The following is a 22,179-nucleotide window of genomic DNA, read 5'->3' as shown; positions in this document are numbered from 1 at the left end:
CCAGAGATCCTTGGTTAAGCTCAATAAACTGCAGTCACCAGGTTTGTAACTTTAACCTTTTATTATGTATTGTAATGAAATTGGCAGGAAATTTAACTGTCTATCACCCCTTTCCCAACCCACCTCCGCCCCCTGCTTTCTAAGTACCCCCAATCTCTACACATGCAGCACGGTAGCATGGTGGTTAGCACAATTGCTTCACAGCTCCAGGGTCCCAGGTTCGATTCCGGCTTGGGTCACTGTCTGTGCGGAGTCTGCACATCCTCCCAGTGTGTGTGTGGGTTTCCTCCGGGTGCTCCGGTTTCCTCCCACAGTCCAAAGATGTGCAGGTTAGGTGGATTGGCCATGATAAATTGCCCTTCGTGTCCAAAATTGCCGTTCGTGTTGGTTGGGGTTACTGGGTTATGGGGATAGGGTGGAGGTGTTGACCTTGGGTAGGGTGCTCTTTCCAAGAGCCGGTGCGGACTTGATGGGCCGAATGGCCTCCTTCTGCACTGTAAATTCTATGCACACAGACAAACAACACAAACGGGAAAGGGTGATTGAGAGGAAAAGAAAATATTAATCAAATAAAAGGATATAAGGAATTTCAATGCACTGGGATGACTTCCAGTTAATGGCTTTCTGAAATTCAGGTTTTTGTTTTGGTACTACTTCCTTTCAGGCTTGAGATGATTTTCTCTGGCAAGGTTGTCTGCCTTCTCTGCAGACTCCGTATCATTCATGTTCAAAGCAAGGAATTTGGAGGGAGAGAGCATTCCTTTCACTTCCAAGGTCTGAACACTTATGAAAAGTTCTCTCAACATTACGCAGAAATCAATCACTTTTAAAAAAAATTTAAAGTGCCCAATTATTTTTTTATTCCAATTAAGGGAAACCTGGCATGGCCAATCCACCTACCCTGCACGACTTTTGGGTTGTGGGGGTGAGACCTATGCAGACACTGGGAGAATGTGCAAACAGAAACAGCTGCTACTGTGAGAAGAAAGTGCAGAAGACTGTTTTGTGTTTGTCACCAAGCTGGATACCAAGGGAAACTAATTTTCAGTTTGAAGAGACAAGGTGGTGGAGATTCGACGGCCAAGGAATCACCATCAGTGTGGGCCTTGCTGCCCGGACAGTTCGAGGCTATTCAGAAGACTGAATGAAATGACTTTCAACTGACACTGGAGGACTCTCTGCCACATCAGGATGTGAAGAAAGCCTGCTGAACAACATGGGGAGTTTGGAACTGAATCTTCCAGGCTACCCTGAGTCTGCTGGGCGCACGGTGGAACACACAAACAGGCCATAAAGTATTATGATTGTACGAATTAGTTAAGGGAGCCGTACCTTTTCTGCTGAGTGTCTGTTAAGTAATGCTTCATCTCTGTTGCTCCCAGTTTGTGTGTTACGATTTTTTTCTGTCATTCACTGTAAAATTCATATCTCTTTTAAAATGTTATCGCTCTCGTCAGGGATCGTAACAAGATGCTGGAAACCTGAAATAAAAACTGTGGGAGAAAACAGTGAACTTGTTGAATTGATGTCCCTTCATCAGCACTGAGGAATAATAGAAATGTAATCGGTTAATATTTAGCTAATTTGGTCAATAGTTACTGTTATAACCTGCCTACTTACCATTGGCTGGGGACGAATGACTATCCCACAATCCTGTGGGAGTATGAGCTTCCACAATGAGGGGGGGCGGAGAAACCACGAGTAAACTCCTAGTATAAATAAAGCTGGCCAGTTCAGGAACCAGCAGGAAGAAGTATGTAGCAAGGGAAGTTACTGCTACTGTTATGTATATATGTTATAGTAAATAAATGTTATTACTTTGTATCCTTAAAACTCGTGCTGGATTCTTCGTGGCCCTTACAAAACTGGCGACGAAGGTTAAAGTGAATAGCCGTCTACACTGCTGAAGCCACTTCCCTGGATTTTTGTTGGATACAGGTTGGAAGTTGTTTTCTATTATAACATGCCTCTGTACGGACGTTTGGATGTTTTTGATGCTGCGCTGGAAAGCTGGAACCAGTACAAACAATGGATGCGTTACTATTTCCGGGCAAACAATATCACCGAAAACGAGCGCCAGGTGGTCATATTGCTCACCGCCTGCGGCCCGCATACGTTTGGGGTGATTAGGAGCCTTGCGTACCCAGCTGCGCCGGACACCAAAACGTTTGATGAACTTGTGAATATAGTGGGGCAACATTTTAACCCAACCCCGTCCACGATAGTCCAGCGTTACCGGTTTAACACTGCTGAGAGGACCCCTGGAGAATCCCTTGCCGATTTTCTATCCAGGCTACGCAGGATTGCGGAGTACTGTGACTATGGTGAGACCTTGTCAGAAATCTTACGCGACCGTTTGGTTTGCGGTATTAACAATGCGGCCACCCAGAGAAAGTTGTTAGCGGAGCCAACATTGACTTTTCAACAGGCCATTCAAATAGTATTGTCCCGAGAGAGCGCAGAGCGAGGAGTACAGGAGCTACAGGGAATGGAAGTGCATGCCTTGGGGCGCAACCCCTTCCGTCCGAAAACGTCCCCCCGCACTCCTGCGGTACCTTGGGCGAGGCAACGTCCGGACCGACGCCAGTGGCCGTCGGACATTCCTCCCCGAAGGGAGCCTTCTCCAGAGCCAATGGATGAGGAGCCATGTCCGTGTCAGACTTGTAGGCGCCGACCCCGTTGCGGACGGCGGTCCTGGGGACGGCAGAGGCGCCGTTGTTCCGACCGAAACTGGGACCAGCCCAGAGGCCGTACCTTCCATGTGGATGAACCTGCAGCGACTACTCCTGAGGACGTGGAGACGGAGGACGACTGCCTGCAGCTGCATTGTGTGGCAGCTCCCTGTGTGGCCCCCATTAAGGTGACAGTACGGGTCAATGGCCACCCGCTTGAGATGGAGTTGGATACTGGCGCAGCGGTCTCCATGATCGCCCAGAGGACATTCGACCGCATCAGGGTATACAGACCCTTACATTAACTGACTCACAGGCCAGGTTGGCCACCTACATGGGGGAACCACTGGACATTGCAGGAACTACAATGATCCCTGTTGTCTATGGACGCCAGGAGGGGCGTTTCCCACTTATCGTGGTGCGCGGCCATGGGCCCAGCCTGTTGGGTCAGGACTGGTTGCGCCATTTGCGGTTGCAATGGCAGCACATCCTCCAAACAGTTTCTGAAGGGTTGACTGAGGTGCTAGGACGATACCCAGATGTATTCCAGCCTGGTTTGGGGAAAATAAAAGGGGCCGTAGCCCGTATCCAAGTTGAACCAGGAGCCACGCCGCGCTATTTCCGGGCGCGCCCAGTGCCTTACGCCTTGCTCGAGAAGGTAGAAGGGAACTGGGTTGCTGCTGCGGAAATCCAAAAGGAAATGGCTAAAGAGTGGGTGGGCGGGGATGGTGTGCGACGCTGGGGGAACGAGCGGGAGCGCGGAGGCGGGATATGGGACTGGCCTAGAGCAGGTGATGGCTAGTCGACACGGGAGGGGGGCAGGTAGCCCCCTAGTGAGGCTGATCACGTGGAACGTGAGAGGCCTGAACGGACCGATTAAAAAGGGCCCGAGTGCTCGCGCATTTGAAAGGACTAAGGGCAGACGTGGTTATGCTCCAAGAGACGCACCTAAAGGTGGCGGACCAAGTTAGGCTAAGGAAAGGATGGGTGGGACAGGTGTTCCACTCAGGACTGGACGCAAAGAACAGAGGGGTGGCCATTTTGGTGGGGAAACGGGTAGCATTTGAAGCAAAGAACATCGTAGCAGATAGCGGAGGGAGATATGTAATGGTGAGTGGTAGGCTGGAGGGAATGGAGGTCGTGTTGGTTAATGTGTATGCCCCAAATTGGGACGATGCGGGATTCATGAGATGGATGTTGGGGCGTATACCGGACCTGGAGGCAGGAAACTTGATTTTAGGAGGGGACTTTAATACGGTGCTGGACCCGGGGCTAGATAGATCCAGCTCAAGGACCGGAAGAAGGCCGGCAGCGGCCAAGGTACTTAAGGGGTTTATGGACCAAATGGGGGGAGTGGATCCATGGCGATTTCTTAGACCTAGGGCTAGGGAGTTTTCCTTCTTCTCCCATGTCCATAAAGTGCACTCCCGGATAGATTTTTTTGTGTTGGGAAGGTCGTTGATCTCTAGGGTGGAAGAAGCTGAATACTCAGCCATAGCGGTTTCGGATCATGCCCCACATTGGGTGGACCTGGAAGTAGGAGAGGACAGGGAGCAGAGAACACTCTGGCGATTAGATGTGGGACTGATGGCGGATGAGGGAGTGTGTGCAAGAGTGCGGGGGTGTACTGAGAGATACCTGGAGGTCAATGATGACGGCGAGGTCTCTGTGGGAGTGGTCTGGGAAGCATTAAAAGCGGTGGTCAGAGGAGAGCTGATCTCTATTGGGGCCCACAAAAGGAAAACAGAGGCCAAGGAAAGGGAAAGATTACTGGGGGAGATTTTAAGGGTGGACGGAATTTGCAGAGACCCCGGAGGAGGAATTGTACAGGGAGAGGAGACGACTCCAGACGGAGTTTGACTTTCTGACCACCAGAAAGGCGGAGGCACTGTGGAGGAAGGCACAGGGGAGGAGGTATGAATATGGGGAAAAGGCTAGTCGCCTGTTGGCGCATCAATTGCGAAAGAGGGCAGCAGCGAGGGAGATAGGAGGAATTAGAGACGAAAGGGGAGACACGGTGCGAAAGGCAGGAAAGATAAATGAGGTGTTCAAGACCTTCTATGAGGAACTGTATAGGTCTCAACCCCCAGAGGGAGAGGAGGGGATGCGGCAGTTCCTGGACCAATTGAGGTTCCCGAAAGTGGAAGAGCAGGAGGTGGCAGGCCTGGGGGCGCCGATTGAGGTGGACGAGGTTATTAAGGGACTGGGAAGCATGCAAGCAGGGAAGGCCCCGGGGCCAGACGGGTTCCCGGTGGAATATTACAGAAAATATGTGGACCTGTTGGCCCCGTTGATGGCGAGGACGTTCAATGAGGCCATGGAAGGGGGGGCTCTACCCCCGACGATGTCGGAGGTGACGATATCCTAATTTTGAAGCGGGACAAAGATCCGTTGCAGTGCGGGTCCTATAGACCTATTTCACTATTGAACGTGGACGCCAAATTGCTGGCAAAGGTACTGGCATCGAGGATAGAGGACTGTGTCTCGGGGGTGGTGCACGAAGACCAGACAGGGTTCGTAAAAGGGAGACAACTGAATGTTAACGTGCGACGACTATTAGGGGTGATAATGATGCCCCCAGTGGAGGGGGAGGCAGAGATAGTGGCGGCAATGGACGCAGAGAAGGCATTTGATAGGGTGGAGTGGGAGTATTTATGGGAAGTGTTAAGGAGGTTTGGGTTTGGGAACGGGTTTATTAGCTGGGTTAGACTTCTTTATGGGGCTCCAACGGCAAGCGTAGTTACAGGTCGACATAGATCGGAGTATTTCCGATTATATAGGGGAACAAGACAGGGATGCCCGCTGTCTCCATTGTTGTTCGCGTTGGCAATTGAACCTCTGGCCATGGCATTGAGAGACTCCAGGAAATGGAGAGGGGTGATTAGAGGGGGAGAAGAACACCGAGTCTCGTTATACGCAGATGACCTATTGTTATACGTGTCGGACCCAGCGGGGGGATGATAGAGGTTATGCGAATTTTGAGGGGGTTCGGGGAATTCTCGGGGTATAGGCTAAACATGGGGAAGAGTGAATTATTTGTGATACATCCAGGGGACCAGAGTAGAGAGATAGAAGGCTTACCGCTAAGGAAAGTGGAAAGAAACTTCCGATACCTGGGGATTCAGATCGCTAGGAGCTGGGGAACCTTGCACAGACTTAATCTGACACGGCTGGTAGAACAAATGGAGGAGGACTTCAAGAGGTGGGACATGCAGCCTCTATCGCTGGCGGGCAGGGTGCAAGCAATTAAGATGATGGTCCTCCCGAGGTTCTTATTTGTATTTCAATGTCTCCCTATACTAATCACCAAGACCTTTTTTAATAAAATAGATAGGAGCATCACTAGCTTCGTGTGGGCAGGGAAAGTTCCGAGAGTAAGGAGGGGGTTCCTTCAGCGTAATAGGGACAGAGGAGGACTGGCACTACCGAACTTGGGTGATTCCTATTGGGCCGCCAATGTGGCAATGATACGTAGATGGATGATGGAGGGTGAGGGAGCGGCGTGGAAAAGACTGGAGAGAAAGTCCTGTAAAGGGACGAGTTTAGAGGCGCTGGTGACGGCGCCGCTACCGTTCTCACCTAAAAAGTTTACCACGAACCCGGTGGTGGCGGCAACACTGAATATCTGGGGACAGTGGAGGCGACAGAGAGGGGTGCGGGAGCCCTGGTGGGGTCCCCTATCAGGAACAACCATAGGTTCGCCCCAGGAAGAATGGATGGAGGATTTCAGAGCTGGTACCAGTTGGGAATTAGGAAGGTGGGAGATTTATTTATAGATGGGACTTTTGCGAGCTTGGGAGCATTGGAGGAAAAGTATAAGTTGCCCCGGGGAAATTTCCTGCGATATATGCAGGTGAGGGCGTTTACTAGACAACAGGTGAGGGAATTTCCGTTGCTCCCGACACAGGGGATACAGGACAGGGTGCTTTCAGGGGTGTGGGTCGGAGAGGGCAAGGTGTCAGAGATTTATAGAGAGATGAGGGACGAGGGGGAGGAGTCGGTGGGTGAACTAAAAGGAAAGTGGGATGAAGAATTAGGGGAGGAGATAGAGGAGGGTATGTGGGCTGATGCCCTAAGTAGGGTAAATTCCTCTTCCTCGTGCGCCAGGCTTAGCCTGATTCAATTTAAGGTGCTACATAGAGCACACAGAACGAGGGCAAGATTGAGCAGGTTCTTTGGAGTGGAGTACAAGTGTGGGAGGTGTGGCGGGAGCCCGGCAAACCACGCACATATGTTTTGGGCGTGCCCGGCACTGGAAGGGTATTGGAAGGGAGTGACGGGAGTGATTTCGCAGGTGGTGAAGGCCCGGGTCAAACCAGGCTGGGGGTTAGCTCTATTTGGAGTTGCGGAAGAGCCGGGAGTGCAGGAGGCGAAAGAGGCCGATATTGTGGCCTTTGCGTCCCTAGTAACCCGGCGCAGGATCCTACTCATGTGGAAGGAGGCGAAACCCCCCGGACTGGAGGCCTGGGTAAATGATATGGCGGGGTTCATTAAACTGGAGCAGATAAAGTTTGCCCTGAGAGGATCGGCTCAAGGGTTCACCAGGCGGTGGCAGCCATTTCTCGACTACCTAGGGGAACATTAGAGGGAAGACAGATGACCAGCAGCAGTAATCCAGGGGGAGGGGGGAGGGGGGGGTTTAGTTTAGTTAATAGACAATGGGGTTTTGTTACCTGTGTATTGTTAAAAATTTCTGTTTTGTTATTGTTTCGTTTGCTTTGTAAGAGGGAAAAATTGTTGTTTGGAAAAATTTTTCAATAAAATATATTTTAAAAAAAAGAGAAGGTAGAAGGGGAGCTCACTCGTTTGGAGAGTTTGGGTATTATCAGGCCCGTCCGTTTTGCTGACTGGGCAGCACCAATTGTACCTGTAATGAAGCCAGATGCCACAGTTCGCTTGTGTGGCGACTATAAACTTACAGTGAATACGGTTTCCCGACTCGACCGATATCCAATGCCTCGCATAGAGGATCTCGACGCGAAACTTGCAGGTGGACTCTCATTCATAAAATTAGATATGAGTCACGCCTACCTGCAATTGGAGCTGGACCCTGCCTCCCGACCATATGTAACGATTAATACACACTGGGGCCTGTATGAATATACACGGTTGCCCTTTGGCGTATCCTCTGCCTGCGCAATTTTTCAACGTGTTATGGAGGGCATTTTGAGAGGTTTACCATGTGTGGCTGTCTACCTAGATGACATTTTGATTACAGGGACGTCGGAGCAGGAACATTTGGAAAATCTGGAGGCTGTCCTTAGACGCCTTTCAGAGGCTGGAGTCTGTTTACGTCGCACAAAGTGCGTATTTCAGGCAAAGGAAGTAGTCTACCTAGGTTATCGGGTGGACCGCGAAGGTCTGCACCCCGTCGCAGAGAAGGTGCGTGCAATTCAACATGCCCCCGCCCCGACTGACACTTTGCATCTTCGTTCTTTTCTCGGTCTCGTAAACTATTACGGGAAGTTCCTCCCCAATCTGGCAACTACGCTGGCCCCTTTGCACCTTCTGCGAAAGAAAAATCATACCTGGGTTTGGGGTCAGCCGCAAGAAACCGCTTTCCGGCGGGTAAAGCAACAATTGTCGTCGTCTGGGTTACTAACCCACTATGATCCTGGAAAGCCTTTGCTCATCACATGTGATGCATCCCCGTATGGTATTGGGGCCGTCCTGTCCCACAAGATGGAGAATGGGGCCGAGCGACCGATAGCTTTCACCTCCCGCACATTGACTGCAGCGGAGAAAAAGTACGCGCAGATCGAAAAGGAGGGCCTGGCAGTGGTTTTTGCGGTGAAACGCTTCCACCAGGACGTGTATGGCCGCCATTTCACTATCGTGACTGATCATAAGCCCCTGCTGGGACTTTTCAGAGAGGATAAGCCAATACCGCCCATTGCTTCTGCACGGATCCAGCGCTAGGCTTTGTTGCTTGCTGCATACGAGTATTCTCTGGAGCACAAACCAGGTACGCAGATAGCAAATGCCGATGTACTGAGCCGATTGCCTTTATCGACCGGCCCCATGTTGACCACCACGACCGGTGAGGTGGTTGCAACCCTAAACTTTAAGGACACCTTGCCTGTCACGGCATCACAGATCCGTGAGTGGACCCAGACGGAGCCAGTCCTGTCAAAGGTTCGGCACATAGTCCTGTATGGTGGGCAGCATAGACAGCTCCCAGGCGAGTTGCGGGCATTTTCCTCCAAGCTGTCAGAATTCAGCGTGGAAGACGGCATCCTCTTGTGGGGGACGCGTGCGATTGTCCCGGAAAAAGGCCAGGAGCTGACACTAACAGACTTGCACAATGGGCATCCAGGTGTGACCAAAATGAAAATGTTGGCCCGGAGTTATGTCTGGTGGCCAGGCCTCGACACCGACATTGAGAAGGTGGCCCAAAACTGCTCCATTTGCCAGGAGCATCAAGAAGCTTCCGCCGGCCGCGCCCCTACATCACTGGGAATGGCCAGGGCGGCCTTGGGCACGCTTGCATGCAGATTTCACAGGCCCTTTTCAAGGATCCATGTTCCTTCTACTAATTGACGCCCAGTCCAAATGGCTAGAGGTGTATAAGATGCAGGGGACAACGTCCTGCGCAACAATTGAAAAGATACGTTTATCGTTTGGTACGCATGGCCTCCCCGAGGTGCTGGTCACGGGTAACGGCACTCCATTCACGAGTGGGGAGTTTGCGAGGTTCACGAAGATGAACGGCATCCGCCATATCCGCACTGCCCCTTACCACCTGGCTTCAAATGGGTTGGCAGAGCGCGCAGTGCAGCTATTCAAAAGAGGCCTAAAGAAGCAGTCTTCCGGATCAATGGACACGAGACTGGCTCGCTTTTTGTTTACGTACAGGACCACCCCCATGCAGTGACTGGGGTAGCTCCCGCAGAACTCCTAATGGGCCGGAGACTTCGCACCCACCTTAGTATGGTTTTCCCGGACATTGGCGCAAAAGTACGCCGCACACAAGAACAGCAGGGACAGGGATTTTCGCTGCATCGGCCGATTCGGCAGTTTGCGCCCGGTGACCCAGTGTTTGTTCGGAATTTTGCTGGTGGTGCCCAATGGGTTCCCGGTGTAATCTTTCGCCAAACGGGCCCTAGATCTGACCAAGTGCAAGCCCAGGGTCGTCTCCAGTGAAAACATGTAGGCCACGTTCGGTCCAGAAGACTATCCCCTCAAAAGATACCCCGCCCCCGGAGCTCATTTCTACAGCCGCAGAGACCAGAGACAAGGGAAGGTAGTCCTCACAATCTTCCACTGGTGCCTCACTCGAAGCCTGCGCAGGTTGTTACAGGACCGAATGGAGATAGAGACGCTGACATGACGGAGGCAGCAGACTCTGACTCCGAGATGGAGACACAGGATGCATCAGAGGGGGAATCCTCGGGTCCACGGGCCATGGATGTACAGCCGTTGCGCCGTTCATCACGGAAGCGTCGGTCTCCGTCTCGTTACACGCCGCCTGATCCAGCGCCGCGTGCAAATGGTGTCCGGCCTGCGGCCAAACGAGTCCGACGCCCTCCTTCGCTAGGGTCTTCGGTGGATTCCTTGGACTTTGGGGGGGGGGGGGGGAGGGATGTATTAACCTGCCTACTTACCATTGGCTGGGGACTAATGACTATCCCACAATCCTGTGGGAGTATGAGCTTCCCCAATGAGGGGGGCGGAGAAACCACTAGTAAACTCCTAGTATAAATAAAGCTGGCCAGTTCAGGAACCAGCAGGAAGGAGTATGTAGCAAGGGAAGTTACTGCTACTGTTATGTATATATGTTATAGTAAATAAATGTTATTACTTGGTATCCTTAAAACTCGTGCTGGATTCTTCGTGGCCCTTACAAAAGTTATCTATTACAATGGTTATGTAGAAGGCATTGATATGTTCTTCCTTGCTCATCACAGGGAAAAATGATCCATTCTGAAGTGATGGCTGGGACATTAAAGAAACTGAACACTTGAGGGCACAATACAACAGCCATGGCCTCTCCCGGCATGAGCTAATCAATTGCCCTACCTGGGAATAGCCAACTCTTTATGGAGAGAGACGTCATGGGACCACAATAACCATTTTAAAATGTAATTCTCAAGTTGGAGCCCCATCTGTTACAGTTTTGAATCCACCAAAGAAATAGGGAATTTCAATCGTATGGAACCCCAGCATCACCTCATAGAAAAAATGGATTGCATTTAATTTACATTAAATTGCAGTTCACAATTGGCCTCAACCCCACTGGAATTTCAAGACCACCATGGGACAAAACCTGCCTTAACAATGAACATTAGCAAAGGATTCATAAATAGTGAACACTCTATTTACCTTTTATCCCTCAATATATTTTAACATTTAAAAAAATATTTTTATTGGCATTTTCAACTTTGACGTGTAAGGCAAGCCAGTTCGTGTCTTATGTACAACAGTTTTTACAAGCGGTTCTCCCGCCCCCTTCCTGGTGGAGGCATATTCTGTTTCTTTCCCGCCCCCCCCCCCCTGCTGTGTATGTTAATTCTTTGTTGTTTGGTGCTGGGAGGGGGAGGCCTGCATGGCCCTTCCCCTCCTTCCCTCGCCCCCTATGCTTTGTTTTGTGCCTTCTTTGGGATCCCATCCCTCCCCTCACCCCTGTCTCTTGAGTGGGCCCTCCCTTGTCCATCTCCCTCTCTCCACCCCCCGCCCCCGCCCCTTGCTCTCGTCCTAGTCGGTTTGCCTTGAACAGGACTTGGAACAGGCTGGTAAATGGCCCCCATGCTTTGTGGAAGCCCTTGTCCGACCCTCAGATGGTGTACTCTATCTTCTCCAGGTGAAGAAATTCCGCCAGGCCTCCCAGCCAGTCTGCAGCTTTGGCGGGGGGGGGTGCTGCCGATCGCCAGCCAAGCAAGATTCTCTGGTATGCGATTAGGGATGCAAATGCCAGGGCGACGGCTCCTCCCCACACCCCCCCCCCCCCGCCCCCCCCCCCCCAACCTTGGACATTACCTCAAAGAAGGCTGTCCAGAACCCAACAAGAACATGTGGGCATGGTTAGCCAGGCCTCTCTGGCACCGTTCACATTTCTCCTCCATCTCCGCGAAGAACCTACTCATTCGGGTTCTAGTCAGGTGGGCTTTGTGCTCCACTTTCAGCTGCATAAGGGTTAGCCTAGCGCAGGAAGAGGTGGAGTTGGCCCTGCTCAGTGTTTCGCTCCAGAGTTGCCAACCCACTTCCAGCCTCAGTTCGTCTTCCCATTTCCATCTAGTTTCGTCTCGTGGTAGTCTTGCTCTATCTAGTAACCGTCGTTATATGTTCCCATTGTTCCCCTCCTTCTTTTCTCACTGAATCTTAAGTGTGGTCCAAACATAGCCTCTCATTGTAGAACCTGCAATTTTGCATGCGTGTGTGTGTTGCCAAGGTCAGGACATGGGTTTATCTTTTTAAATACCTTTCTAACCTTACTTGGGTGTCATACAATCATACAGTACAGAAAAGGCCCTTTGGCCCATCGGGTCTGCACTGATAATTGGGTTTTTCACACTGAAAAAAGCCAGAGTTATTTTCCAGAAATAATTGAGCACAAACGCTGAATTAATACCTTTGTCCTTAAGAATTACAGAAAACCCTGTAACGATCAGGGGTGGCATGGTGGCTGGCCCTGCTGCCTCACAGCAAAAGGGACCCTGGTTCAATTCCGTCCTTGGGTCACCGTCTATGTGGAGTTTGCACACTCTCCCCACATCTGCATGGGTTTCCTTCGGCTCTGGTATCTTCCCACAGTCCAAAGGTGTGCGGGTCATGTAGATTGGCCATGCTAAATTGTCCCTGTTTGGTGGGGTTATTGGATTATGGGGACAGGGTGGGGGCGTGGCCCTAGGTCAGGTGCTCTTTCAGAGGGTCGGTGCAGACTCGATGGGCCGAATGGTTTCGTTCCGCACTGTAGAGATTCTATTATCAGTCGAGAAGTGGAAAAAGGCGAATCTTGACACGCCCCCCCCCATTTTATTTTGCACTCATTTGGACAAATACAACAATGTAAAATTTCACAAAATCACAACAATTTATATCGCAGGATAAAAGGGGCTGATTGGTTGGCACATGAGTTCTGATTGGCTGAAACATTGCCCCGAGTAAGCAATGGGGAACTATAGGCACCTCTAGTTCCTGGAAATACAAAAAAGATGCAAGACTTCCTTTTGTTTGCTGAGAATGGGTTAATGCAGATTAAAATGCGTTCCATCTTGCATGCATAAAGGAGCCATGTACGAGCTCAACTGATTATCTCAAAATGGTTGTTAGCACAGCGATTAGCACACTCAGAACAGCATGTTCTTAATAGGCAAAGTTCAGACCTTTCTCTACCAGCCAACATTTGCAAAATCGAAAACAAAATATCGACTGTTGGATATGATACCACCTTTGGGCAGTACTCACTGAACAAGCCTAAGTGCGCTGATAGAGGCATTAACTCATTTAAGATAATCAGTCAAGCTGATTATACGGCTTGTTTAACTTGCCAGAAGTGGAACTCATTCATTTAAAAAATATATATTTTAATTCAAATTTGAACATTATTACAAAGAATTAACACAAACCCCTACCCCTGGACGGCAAGCAGATACCCAAAGTGCAAGGTAAACAAACCCCAGCTCTTGTGGAACCCATCATCTACCCCTCTCCAAAGCAAATGTCACCTTCTCCAATTATAGGAACTTCATTAGATCCCCCAGCCACGCTGAGGCACAGGGTGGAGAGACTGACCTCCACTCCAACAAGATCCGCCTGTGAGCGAGCAACAAGGCAAAGGCTAAGACATCTGCAGCTGCAGGTCTAACACCCCGAATATGGCTTCCAGGGACCAAGCTCCAAATCTACATGCGGAACCTCTGGCTTGGGACAAAAAACAACCCCCAAAATTTCTCCAACTTTGGGCAGGACCAGAACAGATGAACATGATTAGCTGGGCCCCTCCCACACTGTTCACAGCTAACCTCCACCCCTCAAACACCCGGCTTATCCTCACCTTCTTAAGTGTGCCCTAGGCACCACTTTTAATTCCATCACCCCCAGCCTCGCACACAAGGTTGAGGAATTAAACCTCTGCAGCACCTCGCACCATGATCCCTCCTCCAATGCCAGTCCCAACTCTTCCTCCCACTTGGTCTTCATCCCTTCCATGGACACCTTGTCCTCCTCCATGATCCTACTGTAAATCGCCGATGCGGCCCCTCCCTCCAGCCCGTCACCGATGGCACTTCCTCCAGCAAAGAGGAGGACAGTGCCACCGGAATGTTTGGGAAGACCTTTCTTGCGAAGTTCCGCACCTGCATGGACCTGAAGCCCTCCTCATGCTGGAGGCCAAACTTTACCCCTAGCTCCTCTAAGTTTAGGGAAAGCCCCTCCAAACAAATTCCGTCATCTCCTTTACCCCTCTCTCCTCCCAACCCCAGCACTTCACGTCCATCCTCACTGACTTAAATTGATGGTTCCTTCTTGTCGGCATCACCCTTGCGCCTGCCCTCAACTTGAAGTGCTGTCGGATATGCTTCCAAATCTTCAGTGTAGCTACCACCACGGAAATCTCTGAATACTTCCCTTGGGCAAACGGCAGCGGCACTGTTGCCAGACCCCTTACAGGAACCCACCTCCATCTGCACCCATAAAGCTTCCGTCGCCCTACTCCAGTCCCACACCTTCTCCTCATTCGTAGCCCAATAATAGTATCGCAAGTTCAGAAGGGCCAAAGCCCCCCGACTGCCGCCCCCTTTGGAGCACATCTTTCCTTATCCTAGCCACCTTCCCCGCCCACACAAATGATGAGGCCAGCCGATCAACCCCCTTAAAATATGACTTCAGTACAAAGACCGGCAGACTCTGAAACAGAAATGAAAAACGCGGCAGAATAACCTGCAACCGGCCTGCCAATGACAAGGGGAGGCGATCCCACCACAACAAGTCCTCCTTCACCCTCACAACCAAACTCATGAAATTAAATTTACGAAGCCATGCCCAATCCTGCGTCACCTGCACCCCCAGATCCCTAAAAATGAATTGTTGCCACCTGGAATAACAAACCCCCACTCCGTCCCCACCACAAAATACTCCTTTTTCCCTAAATTCAATTTGTACCCCAAAAACGTCCGATCTCCTGAGCAACCCCATTATAGTCCTCACTGAAGAGCTTGGGTCCAAGGTGTACAACAGCAGATCATTCGAGTACAGAGACACCCGCTCCACCTCCCTCCCCTCATTGTCTCCATCCAGAAATATGAACCCCTCAGTAGCAATGGCCAAGGGCTCTATAGCCAGCACAAACAGAAGGAGGGACATGGGGCATTCATGCCCCGTTCCTTGAAATAGTGGAAAGTACTCCGAATTCGTATTGTTTGTTCGTGCACACACTGTTGGATCCTTGTACAGCAATTTCACCCGTGCCACAAGCTTAGGCACAATCCCAAATTTCTTCAACGCCTTATCCGCTCCACTCCACTCAAACGCCTTCTCCGCATCTCATGCCACTTCCAACTCCCTACATTCTGCCGTAGAAAGCACCACATGTAACGACAGCTACCTGCCCTTAATAAACTCAGCCTGATCCTTTCCAACCACCTTTGGGAGGCACTCCTCCAACCTCAACGCCAACGCCAATATCTTAGCCTCCACGTTCAGTAGAGAAATGGGCCTGTGCGACGCACACTCTTCCAGATCCTAATCGTTTTTAACTAACAGTGAGATGGGTTCCTGCCCTATCATCTCCAGCAATACTCCCCTAACCATCGGATCCTCAAACATTTCTACCATCAGTGGCGCTTACTTATCCTTACATTTTAAAAATAAAATTCCACCAGGAAACCATCTGGCCCCCGCCACTTTACCCGACTGCATCTTCCCTATCATTGCCTGCACTTGTTCCACCCCCATTGGTTCCGACAGTGCAGCCTCTCCTCCTCCCCCACCTCTGGACACTCCAGTCGCTCCAGGAACTCCCTCATATCTGATGTATCGTCCGGCGGCTCCAACACAAGATCCTGGTGTGATATATACTGTTACCGTCCCACTTCACCATCGCCTCCCTCAGCACCTTCTCCTTAACCTACTAATTGTGAAAGCAGACGATCACGGCTCTCGGAGGTTCATTAGTTTTCGGTTTCAGCCGGAGTGACGGGTGGGCTCTGTCCAATTCGTAGTGGATAGGGTCCTCCACTTCCCCTTCAACTTTGCAAACATCTCAGCAAAGTACTCTGTAGGCCTCCGGCCCTCTAGCCCCTCAAGCACACCCACGTTCCGCAAGTTCTGCCTTTGTGACCGGTTCTCCAGGTCCTCCACTTTGGCTCTCAGCCCTCTGTTTCTTTCTGTCACGCTCCGTAGCTCAGCGAATGAGGCTCCGGGAATTCTTCCACAGACCCCAAGAGGCCAACAGCGAACTCAAGCAGACTATCAATGAACCGGAACAGCAGACCGAGAGATCTGCGGTGCGGCAACCAAAGAGGAAAGAGTCGAATTGGACCCCTCCGGAAGGCCGCTGCCTTAGACTCGACATGTATTCTCAAGCCGTCAGGAGTCGCGTCAATGCCAGATTCATCAGTCGCATTCACAAGACAGCCCCGAACGTCACCCAAGCACAACGCAATGCCACCCGCGCTCTCAAGACCAACCGCAGCATCGTCATCAAACCAGCAGACAAAGGGGGGGCCACTGTCGTACTGAACAGAACGGACTACTGCAAAGAAGTATACCGACAACTGAACAACCAAGAACACTACAGACAGTTACCCGCAGATCCGACCAAGGAACACATCCGCCAACTTAACAGACTGATCAAGACCTTGGATCCAGATCTTCAGAGCACCCTACGTGCTCTCATCCCACGTACTCCCTGCATTGGAGATCTCTACTGCCTCCTGAAAATACATAAGGCCAACACCCCAGGCCGCCCTATCGTTTCAGGCAATGGGACCCTGTGTGAGAACCTCTCTGGCTACATCGAGGGCATCTTGAAACCCATCGTACAAGGTACACCCAGCTTCTGTCGCGACACGACGGACTTCCTACAGAAACTCAGCACCCATGGACCAGTTGAACCAGGAACATTCCTCGTCACAATGGACGTCTCGGCACTCTACACCAGCATCCCCCATGACGACGGCATTGCTGCAACAGCCTCAGTACTCAACACCGACAACTGCCAATCTCCAGACGCAATTCTGCAACCCATCCGCTTCATTCTGGATCACAACGTCTTCACCTTCGACAACAAGTTCTTCATCCAGACGCACGGAACAGCCATGGGGACCAAATTCGCACCCCAATACGCCAACATCTTCATGCACAAGTTTGAACAGGACCTACTCACCGCACAGGACCTTCAACCGACATTATACACCAGATACATCGATGACATTTTTTTCCTTTGGACCCACGGCGAAGAATCACTGAAACGACTACACGATGACATTAATAAGTTCCATCCAACCATCAGACTCACCATGGACTACTCTCCAAAATCAGTTGCATTCTTGGACACACTCGTCTCCATCAAGGACGGTCACCTCAGCACTTCGCTTTACCGCAAACCCACGGATAACCTCATGATGCTCCACTTCTCCAGCTTCCACCCTAAACACATTAAAGAAGCCATCCCCTATGGACAAGCGCTCCGTATACACAGGATCTGCTCAGACGAGGAGGAGCGTAACAGACATCTACAGACGTTGAAAGATGCCCTCGTACGAACGGGATATGGCACTCGACTCATCGATCGACAGTTCCAACGCGCCACAGCGAAAAACCGGACCGACCTCCTCAGAAGACAAACATGGGACACAACCGACAGAATACCCTTCGTCGTCCAGTACTTCCCCGGAGCGGAGAAACTACGTCATCTTCTTCACAGCCTTCAACACGTCATTGATGACGATGAACATCTTGCCAAGGTCATCCCCACACCCCCACTACTTGCCTTCAAACAACCGCGCAACCTCAAACGAACCATTGTTTGCAGCAAACTACCCAGTCTTCAGAACAGTGACCACGACACCACACAACCCTGCCATGGCAATCTCTGCAAGACGTGCCAGATCATCGACATGGATACCACTATTACACGTGAGAACACAACCCACCAGGTACGCGGTACATACTCGTGCGACTCGGCCAATGTTGTCTACCTCATACGCTGCAGGAAAGGATGTCCCGAAGCGTGGTACATTGGCGAGACCATGCAGACGCTGCGACAACGAATGAACGGCCATCGCGCAACAATCACCAGGCAGGAATGTTCCCTTCCAGTCGGGGAACACTTCAGCAGTCAAGGGCATTCAGCCTCTGATCTCCGGGTAAGCGTTCTCCAAGGCGGCCTTCAGGACGCGCGACAACGCAGAATCGCCGAGCAGAAACTTATTGCCAAGTTCCGCACACATGAGTGCGGCCTCAACCGGGACCTGGGATTCATGTCGCATTACATTCATCCCCCACCATCTGGCCTGCGAAATCCTACCAACTGCCCTGGCTTGATACAATTCACACCTCTTTAACCTGGGGTTACCCCATCTCTGGATCTGTAAAGATTTAATCACCTGCTAATGCTCGCATTCCAAGCATTGTTTGGCATCTTTGAATCTGTCTATATATGTGTTTCTGGAACAGACCTCTTCATTCACCTGAGGAAGGAGCAGCGCTCCGAAAGCTAGTGACATCGAAACAAACCTGTTGGACTTTAACCTGGTGTTGTAAGACTTCGTACTGTGCTCCGTAGCTCCTCACCCATCAAGGTGAACTGGTCGCTGTTTTGCGACAATGCCTCCTCCACCTCCTTCATCTTCTCTCCTTGCTCCAGGACCGCTGAGGTCTTCGCCAATGCCTCTTTCATTGGGGCAAGGGTCTCACCCACCTATTCCTTGAACGAGGTAATCATCTCTGTCTGATGCCTGTCGATGTGTTTTGAAAACAGCCGCTCAAACTCCCCGGCTATCACTTAGGCCATTTTTTCCACTGTCATGGGCTCTCGTGCGCCATATTTTCACCTGCTGAACTCCTCAGCATGTTTGATGGTGAACTTACATCCTGGGATCTTTCTTCAGGTTTTTGACATAGAACATAGTGCAGAAGGAGGCCATTTAGCCCATCCAGTCTGCACCGACCCACTTAAGCCCTCACTTCTAGCCTATACCCCCCAACCCAATAATCCCTCCGAACCTTTTTTCCTTTGACACTCGGGGCAATTTAGCATGGCCAATCCACCTAACCTGCCGTCTTTGGACTGTGGGAGGAAACCGGAGCACCCGGCGGAAACCCATGCAGACACGGGGAGAAGGTGCAAACTCCACACAGACAGTGACCTAAGTCAGGAATCGAACTTGGGACGCTGGAGCTGTGAAGCAACTGTGCTAACCACTAATAACAACCACTTATTGTCACAAGTCGGCTTCAATGAAGTTACTGCGAAAAGCCCCTAGTCGCCACATTCTGGCACCTGTTCGGGGAGGCTGGTATGGGAATTGAACCTGCGCAGCTGCCTTGTTCTGCATTATAAGCCAGCTGGTTAGCCCTAATTGATTCCCGTCGATTTTCTGGACAGCTACAAACTCCCCGTCGGGGAATTGAACCCCGGTCTCCCGCGTGGTAGGTGGGGATACTAACCACTATCCTAATGAGGAACTGCACTATGCTACCGTGCTGCCCTAAAAGATGCTGCACATCTTTGAAATGCCTCAGATCTTACCACAACTTCTCACAGAAAAGTCGTGGAACGCATTCATATTGGGGCGGAACAGTGGTTAGCACTGCTACCTCACAGCACCTTGGGTCACTGTCTGTGTGGAGTTTGCACATTCTCCCCCGTGTCTGCGTGAGTTTCTCCAGGTGCTGCGGTTTCTTCCCACATTCCAAAGATGTGCAGGTTATGTAGAATGGCCACGCTAAATTGCCCCTTAGTGTCGAGGGATGTGCAGGTTAGGTAGAGTTGCAGGCATAGGGCGGGGGAGTGGGCCTGGGTGGAGTGCTCTTTCAGAAGTTCCGTGCAGACTTGATGGGCCGAATGACATGTTTCCAGACAATCGGGATTCTACGATTCCATACGCTGGGATTTGTTCTCTGCGAAGAAAAGGAACGCGTTTAAACCTTGCACCTTCTTGACTTACCTGAGCTTTCCTCGTGGTGACGTCTCAGTCAGAGTTAGCGCGCTTCCTTCGCGAAGCACAAATGGTCGCGACCATTTAAAATTTGGCATTCTTGGATTTGTCCCGAAGGGGCGCAGCCCGTCTCCCTTTTCAGCAGTCTCCAGCTTCTGCGCTGGGTTGCCTTCGCTCTTTTCATCCACTGTTCGACGCGTTGGGGGGGGGCTTTCGCTCCTAGCATATTTTACACAACACGGGTTTGGTCAGACCCTTGGGTTGAAGGGAAGGCTCCAAGGTGTCCTGAGGGGACAAGTCGTTTTGAAATTCAATGCAATTGCTGTTTTCCCTCCTGCAGTAACGAGGCTAGGCCACCAGTCACCACTCGAGCTCCTTGGGACGGGACTCACACCCTTCGGCCCGAAGGCTCAGGGCTAGCCCTCCGACCCCGAGGTTGTGGTTTCGAATCCCACCCAAGACGATCGAAAACTGAGTCATTTTAACGTATTATCTATCTATTTGTGCAGAAATGTGTGCATTGTCGCTGCGAGGCAGCTCCCGAGTCTCTCACATTCAGTCTCCCTCTGAGGAGAAGCCGTCGACGTCCAGAGCGGACAGCCGGCAATGCATGCCGGGAGCTGTAGTGCAGAGCGGCCAGTGAGCAGGCGCCCGGAAGCGCGACGCCCCCTGGGATTCGTAGTCCGTTGGCCGCCCGGCGGCTGACCGTCCCCCTGGCAACCGGCCGCCCCGGAAACTACAATTCCCGTCGGGCTCCCGGTTGCGCTGCGTATCCGGGTCGCGGCGCGCCGATGCCCCGCTCTTTGGGTCCGGCCCCCGTCGTCGTCGTCTCATGTCGGGATTAACGGCGCGGAAGCCGGCCTGGTCCGTCCCGCGTCTCTTCCCCAACCCTTTTCCCCCGTCCGGCTGGGCCCGGCTCGGCGGAGCGAAGCGAGCAGCCCGCCCTCGGCTTCTGAACGGCTCGTCGTCCTCCTCCCCGGCCCAGGAGCGAGCGAGCGAGCCATGAAGAAATTCTTCGACTCGCGGCGGGAGGCGGCCGGCTCGGGCTCGGGAGGTGGCGGCGGAGGAGGAGGAGGCGGCAGCGGCGGGGGCGGCGGCTTGTGCCCCGGCAGCGGCTTCATCGGCCGGGTGTTCAACTTGGGGCGGCAGCAGGTCACCGTGGAGGAGGTGGTGGCTGAAGGTGAGGGATGCGGTCATTGAGTGCGGGGCAGAGGGGCCGGGCCCCAGAGACGCCGGCCACCCACTTCCCAGTCACCCTGCATTCCCAGTGTCTCAGATCCTGCATTCCCAGTTGTGATCCTGCATTCCCAGTGTCTCAGATCCTGCATTCCCAATAGTGATCCTGCATTCCCAGTGTCTCATCCTGCATTCCCAATAGTGATCCTGTATCCCCAGTGTCTCCGATCCTGCATTCCCAGTGTCTCAGATCCTGCATTCCCAATATCACAGATCCTGCAATCCCAATGTCTCAGATCCTGCATTCCCAATATCACAGATCCTGCAATCCCACTGTCTCAGATCCTGCAATCCCAGTGTCCCAGACCCTGCATTCCCACTATCTCAGATCCTGCATTCCCAGTGTCCTCAGATCCTGCAATCCCACTGTCTCAGATCCTGCATTCCCAATGTCTCAGATCCTGCATTCCCAATGTCTCAGATCCTGCAATCCCAGTGTTTCAGATCCTGTATTCCCAGTGTCTCAGACCCTGCAATCCCAGTGTCTCTGATCCTGCATTCCCAGTGTCTCCGATCCTGCATTCCCAGTGTCTCAGATCGTGCATTCCCAGTGTCTCAGATCCTGCATTCCAATGTCTCAGATCCTGCATTCCCAGTGTCTCAGATCGTGCATTCCCAGTGTCTCAGATCCTGCATTCCCAATAGTGATCCTGCATTCCCAGTGTCTCAGATCCTGCAATCCCAATGTCTCAGATCCTGCATTCCCAATATCATAGATCCTGCAATCCCACTGTCTCAGATCCTGCATTCCCAGTGTCTCAGATCCTGCATTCCCAGTGTCTCAGATCCTGCATTCCCAATATCACAGATCCTGCAATCCCACTGTCTCAGATCCTGCAATCCCAGTGTCCCAGACCCTGCATTCCCACTATCTCAGATCCTGCATTCCCAGTGTCCTCAGATCCTGCAATCCCACTGTCTCAGATCCTGCATTCCCAATGTCTCAGATCCTGCAATCCCAGTGTCTCAGATCCTGCATTCCCAGTGTCTCAGATCCTGTATTCCCAGCGTCACCGTTCCTACATTCCCAATGTCTCCGATTCTGCAATCCCAGTGTCTCAGATCCTGCAATCCCAGTGTCTCAGATCTTGCAATCCCACTGTCTCAGATCCTGCATTCCCAGTGTCTCAGATCCTGCAATCCCAGTGTCTCAGATCCTGCATTCCCAATTC

The 22,179-nt window shown here is 51.7% G+C and overlaps 1 protein-coding gene and 1 long non-coding RNA gene across 9 annotated transcripts in view; one reads left to right on the top strand and one right to left on the bottom strand.

The window, feature by feature from the left end:
• Positions 1–136: 136 nt before the first annotated feature.
• On the bottom strand, positions 137–20,370 carry LOC140396735 (uncharacterized). The gene is made up of 3 exons (XR_011936606.1): positions 19,781–20,370; positions 1,333–1,493; positions 137–503 (listed from the first exon to the last, which is right to left on the bottom strand). It is a non-coding gene; the product is annotated as an uncharacterized lncRNA (long non-coding RNA).
• A 191-nt stretch (positions 20,371–20,561) lies between these two features.
• The window catches only part of LOC140396856 (AP2-associated protein kinase 1-like), a 108,772-nt gene continuing 107,154 nt past the window's right edge, over positions 20,562–22,179 (top strand). For 5 of the 8 annotated variants that reach the window (XM_072485636.1, XM_072485635.1, XM_072485638.1 and 2 more), the window contains exon 1: positions 20,562–20,951. In XM_072485636.1, the coding sequence (XP_072341737.1) occupies positions 20,774–20,951 (178 nt within the window). In that variant the 5' untranslated portion in view covers positions 20,562–20,773. The remainder of the gene's footprint in view (positions 20,952–22,179) is intronic. The other 3 variants (XM_072485639.1, XM_072485640.1, XM_072485641.1) reach the window with 2 other exon arrangements.

Source organism: Scyliorhinus torazame, chromosome 20 (genome assembly GCF_047496885.1).
Source record: "Scyliorhinus torazame isolate Kashiwa2021f chromosome 20, sScyTor2.1, whole genome shotgun sequence".
Lineage (NCBI taxonomy): Eukaryota > Metazoa > Chordata > Chondrichthyes > Carcharhiniformes > Scyliorhinidae > Scyliorhinus > Scyliorhinus torazame.
Note: the sequence above shows the minus strand (reverse complement) of the source record. Positions and strands in the feature narration are given on the sequence as shown.